The sequence below is a fragment of the Raphanus sativus genome, chromosome 4 (genome assembly GCF_000801105.2).
Source record: "Raphanus sativus cultivar WK10039 chromosome 4, ASM80110v3, whole genome shotgun sequence".
NCBI classification, from domain to species: Eukaryota; Viridiplantae; Streptophyta; class Magnoliopsida; order Brassicales; family Brassicaceae; genus Raphanus; species Raphanus sativus.
In genome coordinates, this window is record NC_079514.1 from 50936154 (window position 1) to 50945338 (window position 9185).

The 9185-nt window shown below is 32.7% G+C and overlaps 1 protein-coding gene, 1 long non-coding RNA gene and 1 pseudogene across 3 annotated transcripts; 1 reads left to right on the forward strand and 2 right to left on the reverse strand.

Annotated features, from left to right (window-relative positions):
• Positions 1 to 1462: 1462 nt before the first annotated feature.
• On the reverse strand, positions 1463 to 3088 carry LOC108848403 (aquaporin PIP1-1). 2 transcript variants are annotated; one of them, XM_018621760.2, is made up of 4 exons: positions 2699 to 3085; positions 2079 to 2374; positions 1843 to 1983; positions 1463 to 1752 (listed from the first exon to the last, which is right to left on the reverse strand). In XM_018621760.2, exons 1-4 carry the CDS (start codon positions 3024 to 3026, stop codon positions 1657 to 1659), a joined length of 861 nt encoding a protein of 286 aa, XP_018477262.1. In that variant the 5' UTR covers positions 3027 to 3085; the 3' UTR covers positions 1463 to 1656. The 2 variants fall into 2 exon arrangements, with proteins under 2 accessions (XP_018477262.1, XP_018477263.1); XM_018621761.2 differs by having other exon boundaries at positions 1652 to 1752; positions 1839 to 1983; positions 2699 to 3088.
• A 3565-nt stretch (positions 3089 to 6653) lies between these two features.
• Positions 6654 to 8774, forward strand: LOC108853789 (uncharacterized). Its single transcript, XR_008944897.1, has 4 exons — positions 6654 to 6899; positions 7054 to 7704; positions 7809 to 8529; positions 8610 to 8774. It is a non-coding gene; the product is annotated as an uncharacterized LOC108853789 (long non-coding RNA).
• Positions 7337 to 8931, reverse strand: LOC108853788 (U-box domain-containing protein 33-like; annotated as a pseudogene).
• Positions 8932 to 9185: the final 254 nt, after the last annotated feature.

A 9185-nucleotide genomic window follows, 5' to 3' on the forward strand; every position in this document is an offset into this window, starting at 1 on the left:
TAGTGCTAGTAGTTATCAAAGGAAAAGTTGCAAAAATGGTAGGTAAATACATACAACGTGTTACACCTAAAAATAAATATAAATACAGCGAGGCTTTATCTTTTAATTCGAAAATGCAGTGACCTTTTTGTACTGAATTCTTATTGGATGTTAATATACACTTCTTATCTTATAATTTTTTTTAAAAGGTTATATATATTATTGTTATTGCTTTTTAATTTATAAATTTTAAAAGACAAACCCCAGATTTAAAGCACTATAGTTATTAATGAGGAAGATTAATTTTGATCTTAGTAAAGAGATGATATAAAAAGAAATAATCCATTTAACCAAGATGAACTTTAGTCAACAGATTCTCTATTTTTAATACGATTTACGATGTAAACTCTTAATCCTTCGTATGGATGGGACGTATTCAGATATCCGAAAAATTTATGATATCCAGATCTATGGATTTAGTATTTGAATTTGGATATGTGGTTTTTGGATTCTGAATATTCATTTAGATACTGTATTATCCACGGATATTTGGATTTATATATAAATTCGTAAAAATAATTAATAAATATCTTTTAAGTATTAAAATGATACATAAGTTATATATATATGTATATATTAAAAACTAAAATAATATTATAAAAGTAAGTTTATGTATAAATATTAAAATATCAAATATAACTATTAATAAAATTATAAATTGTATATATTTTAAAAATATGGATCTAGATATTCAGACATAAAAATTAAAATATCCAGACTGAAGAATTAAATATTTTATTATCTGCATTCAAATTCAGATGCTCAAGATGTTTTATTTTTGACAAATGAAATTCGGATCTCGGATAATAAATCTGAAGCCCAAATCCTCTGCCCTATCCTCTGCATTTAGAACTTTGTTCTAGTCCACTACCCCACTTTCACAGAAAAGGAGCTCTCATTTGTTGAATTATTATGTTTTACCGCTTTTATCTATACCATTATCTTTCTTAATATCAAGTATCAACCTATTATGACACTACTTTTTTAACGTAATCAGTGACAAGTAAATGTAAAAAGTATAATATAATAATCCAAGTAAGTGAAGGGTTCTTGTCAGAAGAGTTACTATAATCAAAGTCGTCATCTTGGTGCACTAAGTGGAATGATGCAATTCAGAGTCAATTGTTTACGTCTATTTCTTGCAAATTTTAACTTCTTTTCTTATTCAGTTAAATTAATTATCTATCAAGGAATCTTCGTACTTTGTTGAAAAGCATGTGAGAATTGGGACCATTTTCCAAGGCGAAGTAAGTTAGGTGCACTACCACGTTTTAAATAAAACGATGGTTACATTGAACCTGACGTAATTTTAAACCAAACCGGTTATCCAAATATAGTACGATACTATCTATGATTTTGTATACAATCTTTTTAATTTAATAAAGGGAAATAAAACATTGGATAATTTTCAATCAAATACCCGTTTGTGGAATTGTGGTTGTCATTTAAACACGAAGGATTTTATGTTTAACATTTGAGAAAATCTTCCTTGTTTACTTACAACGATTGCATTAAGCAAAGAAGATGGCACATACGTACGTTAATACATACACATAACAAAAGAAGCAAGTACGGACGCAAGACGAGAAACGAGAGAAATTGATGTCTTGTTTTATCTTAGCTTCTGGACTTGAAGGGGATGGCTCTGATGACAATCACATGGTAAAGAGCAGCAAGTGCAGCACCAATGAATGGTCCAACCCAAAACACCCACTAAATTGACCAAAAAAAGGAACGAAACTGTGAGAGAAGAATTATCTAAACCGAGTTTCTTATGTGACTATATAGTTTGTGGAAACTCACGTGGTCGTCCCAGGAATGGTCTTTGTTGTATATGATTGCAGCTCCAAGACTTCTTGCTGGGTTGATTCCTGTGCCAGTGATTGGGATGGTTGCTAAGTGAACCAAGAAAACCGCAAACCCTATTGGGAGTGGTGCGAGAATCTGCCCAAATTGTCAACAAAACTCATTCGTTATTGCACTTTTAAGGCTGTTAAGATGTTCACTCGAACCTATATTCCATGGACTGGTTTACTTACGGGAACATGAGAGTCACGTGCGTTTCTCTTTGCGTCAGTTGCTGAGAAGACTGTGTAAACAAGAACAAATGTGCCAATGATCTCAGCTCCAAGACCACTTCCTTTGGTGTATCCAGGAGCCACAGTGTTGGCTCCTCCTCCTAGAGCCTGGTATTGCTTAGGCTGGAACCCTTTAACCACACCAGCTCCACATATGGCTCCCAAGCACTGCATCACTATGTAGTACAAAGCTCTGGTGAGCGACAACTTCCGGGCTAAGAACAGACCAAAAGTGACCGCTGGGTTGATGTGCCCACCTGAGATTATAACAACGCGCATATAGAGTGAGTTCCACGTGGAACCGGTCCAAAGCATAGTGTGATGAAACATTCGCATATGACTCCCAAAATATTATTAGTGGTTAATATGTGTATATAACTCAGCCTAATTAAACTGATTAAGAAAATATACATAAACTTTTTTTAAAAATGAAAAGGAAAAACTGACTAAGAGAAATATATATATTATAATTAATTATTAATTGTTTTAAGCCCTATTAATCTCACAACCGGCTCTGGTTCACACATAGGAGATATATAAGACTAATATATATCAAACCGAAGTTAAGTTGAGTGACGTACCGGAGATACCGGCGGTGCAGTAGACAAGGGCAAAGATCATACCACCGAAAGCCCAAGCGATACCTTGAATTCCGACAGAAGCACACATGTTCGGTGACCTCTTAACTCCCATCACGGTCAAAACGGTGATGTAGAGGAAGAGGAAAGTAGCTATAAACTCAGCAATACCGGCTCGCCAGAAGGACCATGAAGAAAGCTCACCAGGCTCGAAAAGCGGAGCCGGTGGTGGCTCGTTGTAGTCCTTGTCGCTCTGAGCCGAAGTTCCTATTGGTTGTCTCTCCGGGAACTTGTTAGCTCCAACTCTAACGTCTTCTTCCTTGCCTTCCATCTTCGACACGAACTAGCTTTGATTTTGCTTTTCTTTCTATGTTTGTGGTGTTGTGAACAAGTGGAGTGGTGACTCATATATAGTTGGAAGATAATGCAAAGAAGTGTCAGAAAATATATAAAATAAAGACCATGACAATATATTGACAATAACATTAAAATTGTTAATGTTATCTTCAATATTTATCAGTCATCATTCTAATAATTAAAATTAACTTTTGGGGTCAGTGATAAACTAAACGTTTGGACAGAGTTTTGAATGCTCAATTCCAGCTATCTCGTTGTAGTTTAATTAGTAAAAAAATAAATAGGTTTATGTCGATTGTTTACAAAATTCCTCATGATTGTCACTAAATTATTTGCCTAGTTACTAACTGCTACGAGCCTACGAACAAAATTCCAGTTGATATGATCTGGCGCTTGCCAGGTTAAGATGCACATACATTATGCATCATTCCCAACTCGGATGGTAATAGTTCTGTAGTTTTTATTCATAAAAATGGTTTACATGTGTGTTTTATCATTTCAAAATCGTATAATAATTATTATCAAAATTGAAAATTGTTATCGAACAATTAAGAAGTGTTGGTTCTCTCCTACAACTGCATTTTATTCTTCTCCAAAACATAATCCTCATTTATAATTCATACTCTATTACTACCATTCTGCATATATTAAGGAGAAATTTCCAAACTACCACGTTGCTAATACTATTTTTTATGTTTACGTTAACCATATTTACCATTATATTTAAAGAAGTAAATAGATATTTATAATCATATGGTTAACTAATTTAGATTTATATTTAGAATTGAGAAGTGGGGTTTGGAATGTGAGATTTCATATTTATAAATAGATACCTAAATTTATTTTAATTAAAAAGGATTCAAAAAGAATTGTTGCAACAAAAAGGATTTTTAAAAATTATAAAAAGTTCGAATTTGAAAATTTATATTTAAAAATATATAAAATATTATTTTTTATTTTCTTAATAATTATTTATATTTATATATTTATAAAGCAAATGTATAAAAGTATTTTATCTCTTTAATAAAAGAATTATTTTTAAAAATGTCTATCTAATGAAGATAAATATGGTACCAATAATATGGTAAAATTGAAATTTCCTCATTACTAAGATGTGAGAATATAAATTATTATTCACTTGTTGACAAAAAAAAATTATTATCTAATTTATTAAAATAGAATTGCGGTGTTCTGTGATTGCCAAATAGGAAAGACAGTTGAAGAAAACAAAAAGCTTAGTGGTTGCTAATTGCTATACTCCCTCCGTTTCTAAATAGATGATGTTTTAGGGAGTTTTTGGTGTTTCAAAATAGTTGATGTTTTAGTATATATCAATGTACTTTTTAACTTTATTAAAAACTGTGTAACAAATAATAAAATGTAATCTATTTTGTAATTGGTTGAACAATTTTTAATTTATATTTTAATGATACTTTTTAGATTAAAAAAATAAGTTTCTTAATAATCGTGCACAATCCTAAAACTTCATCTATTTTGAAACAGATGGATTATTATTTTTGAAGTGGGCCCCATGTCTAATTGCTAGTTCCTCATGATCATTCTCTCTCACCATATTATTTCTCCCACTTATCACCATGCCATGTTTACAATGTTAGTAACCATACTTAGAAAGTTCATGGTTCAAAATCATACAATTTTTTTCCAGATGATTTCATTAGATGGGTACTTGCAAAGTGACTTTTGAAAGAAAATACTTGAATTGTAGTTTCTTAAAAGGCTAGCCTGAGAGTTAAAATCCACAATGGCATAATAGAGCCAACTCTAAACCAAAAATGTTAAAACATTTCCTAAAAATCTCTGACCACTAAAAAAGACCGACCCGTGAAGCCCCATGGTACATCGAGAAAAAGGAATGTGTAAAATGGTTTTGGAATTTCTCTTGGAGAATATAAATTCAATTATTCATAACCGTCCAGTCCATCCTCGACGTGACACATTGCACTACGTATCCAAAGCCGTCCATTCACCTAATGCCATTTGTCCTTTCAGTCAATATATATAATTTAGATAAATGGTTTTTATATTGTTCTGGTTAATATTCATGATTGCATTGTACCCCTTAGCTGCCACCCCCTCCTTTGCGTCGCCGTCCCATTTTTTTTTTTTTGATAATTCAGGGTTTCCCGTTTCGCGGGTCAATCCCTAGGTCCGATCAGACAGCGGTCCGCTTTACCCGAGAGAGTTTTACCTGGGCTGGATCGAATCCAGCTTTGGTGTCCAGAGCGAAGCAGGATAATTTCTGCATAGGAGGATCAAACCCGGATGGTGTCTGCCACCAAAACCCGTCCTACTACTTGGACTACTTCGTCTGCACAAATTTTCTTAAAGCGAATATCACTCATTATTCGTTAACCAATGTTAAGCTTGTTTTTTGATTACTAAAGGTTTCATCAAAAGTCTGGATATTCAAATAAGGTTTACTTGAGGTGTCTAAATTAGAAACAAATGATGAGGTACATGCTGATGATCGTATTCCATTTTCCCAGAGTTCTTTATTACTATTGAAGAGCATAAGATTATGTTGAGAACCTCATCTGGCTTGATGCAAAGACGCTTTGTTGGTTAATCGTACTAGTCATGTGTTTGGACAGATTATTGAAGAAACTCCTGAGGAGAACGCAAATATTTAGTTTGCAATATCATATCCTAAAAAGGATGTATCATTCTCACCCTGGTTCTTTAAAAAAAAAAGGTTTTTGCTACAATTTATATATCAAGAGGACCATGAAGAAAGTTAGTCGGGCTCAAAAAGATCTGAATAGCAGCCTAATTGCGCATACTTTTGTTCTACATGACCTAGTTTGCTTGCTACATCATATGTTCTTGTAATAGTAATTAGGTGTTATCCATGTGCAGTAAAAATTTTTTAAAAATATTTTTTAACAGATAAATATAAATTATATTTATTTTTTATTAATATTATAAATTTTCTTTTTTTATCAATATTTTAATATAAATTTGATTTAACTGAACATTAAAATTAAGATAAAAACAATTTTGTTTATTTTGAATTGTATTTAAGAATGTGCATGTATATATTTAAATTATAATCTTAGGTAGATTTTTCTATCTATTTATTTTAATTAAATATATTAAATAAATATGTAAAATTGCATGGTTGTCAAAAATTAAAATTAAACAATATTTATAAAATCTGTAGATATATATAAGAAACTAATGACTTTACGATTTAATTTGATTTTATGATTTAATTTTTATAATTTTCTAAAAAAATGTATATATTTTTGAAATATTTTTAATTTTAATGATATTTCGAAATTTGAAATTTCATAATTGAATATATTTATTTTAATGATGATTTATGAGTTATTACCATATTTTAAAAAGTTCAAAAATATAAATCGACAATAAATGTAATATATGAGTTATTACCATATTTTAAAATTTTTACCAAAAATATAAATTAACATTAAATATAATTGTCTATGTCATATTAATCTATAAGATATGTCATCAATTCTAGTAGATATGTCATATTATTTTTGTGAAAATAAATGTATAAAAGACATGTGGCAAAATCACTTTTTAAATATAGTCTAAGGGATTGTGCTTTGTGGCTGAGTGTTGAATTTTTCGATCTGTGTATGATTACCTAGATGATTCTTACTTTACCTTGGACCAAGACGAACGATCACAGATGATGAGGATCCTATATATGGCTTGAAACTGCTAATGGATCAATCCAACAAGTTGAACAAGAGGTAAAAATGTGTAGAGAAAGAAAAATTCACTGAAGACTGAGTTTGAAGATGGTTATATAGATGATGGATGGACTTGAACCAGCTCTGAAGGAAATGCTTGATAGGTAAACATCACTTGTTATTTTAAACATATTTATTGATTGGTCAACACTCACTCCTCCAAATATAACTTCTACATATATCTAGAGACCTTCATCAAGTTGCGCAGCAGCCACTTAGTGAAATAAATTAAAAAAGATGAACTTCATGTTATAACAGGGAAGTAGAGGATTTTGCTCGGAGACTGAACTCTAATTGGGTTGTGTCTCTAGAACAAGAAAGGCAGCCTGTGCACTTTTCCATAACCCTTTTTAATTTTCACAGCAAATGTAACAATATATCACAAAGGATATGTTGAACTGAATCACTTACTAATTTTAAACCATATAGAGACTTGAATATAGCTATAGATGAATGATGGGAGATGCCGAGATGGTTTGCCTCCGTTTTGAACTTTGATTGGATTTTACAAATACTACAGATGTGATCAAGATCTTTGCAGCTTTTCTGCTTCTTCCTTTGTAACTTTTCAGGTAATGGTGGGGGTCACTCAGGCTGGTTGTCGTTTTGGATGGCAAGCCTATGCAAGAGTTTGATGGAGTTGATCAGGAAGGTTATCATGCCTCGTCCCATCCCGCTGCACTGGTGGATCATAGCAGCTTAAGTAACTCAGAGTCAGGCGAAATGCAAAGCAAAGAAAGAAAAAAATAACAAACAAAACTGTAAAAGGATTTTCTATTTACAGGTAAAGAGGGAGGAGGTGAGTGGTCTGATGTCTCTTCCGTTATACTTGATGAAACTTCATCTATACTTGATGAAGCTTCAGACCCTCCATAGTATGACGATGTACTAGCAGACCGACAAGAACTGGTTCGTGATATTCTCTCCTCTTCTTCCTCCTCCTCCTCCACCTCGCTTTCCTCCTTTGATCTTCCACTTTGCATATCTGAATTGCTGCTACTTTGTGTGGACAGAAGCCCCTGAAAGCCAGATAAGAGAGCTCGGACATCCATTCTAGGTTCCCTGCATTGGTTACGCACATGTTTAAGTAATAAAGCATCAACTGCTGTATCTATATGGAAAAAAAGAGGACTCTCTGGCTTAAACCTTGTATGAATGAGATGTCCTTTGCAGACAAACCGAATATGACAAGTCACAGATGCATGTTGGCAGACAAAGTTAGCTTTCCTCGATCTCAAATCTACCATTTTCCTACAAATTGATCACCACCACCAATGTCAAACTCGAAGTGTCTTAAGTTACTTTTTCTAGGATAAAAAAAATTTCCTAAAAGAAAAAGAAATCGGATTTTTGAGGTTACTATAAATACATATCTAAAGGATTGCAAATTTATTTATTTATATATCAATATACAAACCATAAACAAGTATGTCTTAATTCGTTTTGCTCTTTTAAGTTTCTTTGATTTTTTCAAGTTCTCGTTCATTCATAACAAAGCAAGTGAGAGTCTAAGACAAGAATACGTTGAATAGTGTTTGTCTGCAGCTGCTCCCATTACAAACTTCCTGACTCTCTTCTCAGAAATCATCTGCACAATTCCCTTCTCTACCGAGTCCAGAAATCAGAGCTTTTCTGCATGGACCTGCAAAATCAATCCCCTTAAGAAATGGCAGAAACTTCATATTTGTATATATATATATATAGGCATACCCCTTTCTGCAGGCAAATTCTAAGGTACTCATCAAGAATTTTCTCTGTTTTCGCCTTTTGTTTTTCTCTGTATGTTCTCACTAACTCTTCATCTACCGTTGCAGCATGGAACTTGGTACCCACTGGAGAGAGGAAAGGTAAAAAAAAACTCTTTAAGCTCTGTTTCATGACACAACCATTGAATCTATGGACTTTAGGAGTTGTTGGAGTGAAGGGGGAGAGAAAGAACTTACAAACAGGAATCATTTGAGCAGGTTGGTGAACAAGAACGATACATATCTTGTTCCCATCAGAGTTATCTATTGCCCATGTGAGATTTGACTTGTTCTTGGCAGTTTCGTTCCCTACAGCAACATATATCCTCTCCTCCATCACTGCTACTTCTTCCTTCTCTATGTTGTTCTCTCTTGCTCCCTGAAACTCCATACTTTCTGGAGAGAGGGGAAAAGAGACTTTTGTTTTGCCTTCTTCTCAGATGTTCAGATATATTTGGAATCAAGAAAGAAAATATCCAATGGAAGCATGTGTCTAACCTTTCTTGTGTTACTCTGTTCTTTCGAATATTCCATTTGGAGTTTGTATATCTATTATTCTACTATTATTATTATTTCTTGTGCCTAATCAAACTCAAGGAGATTAGTCAATGCCGTTTATACATATAAGATGTAAACTACAGTTTT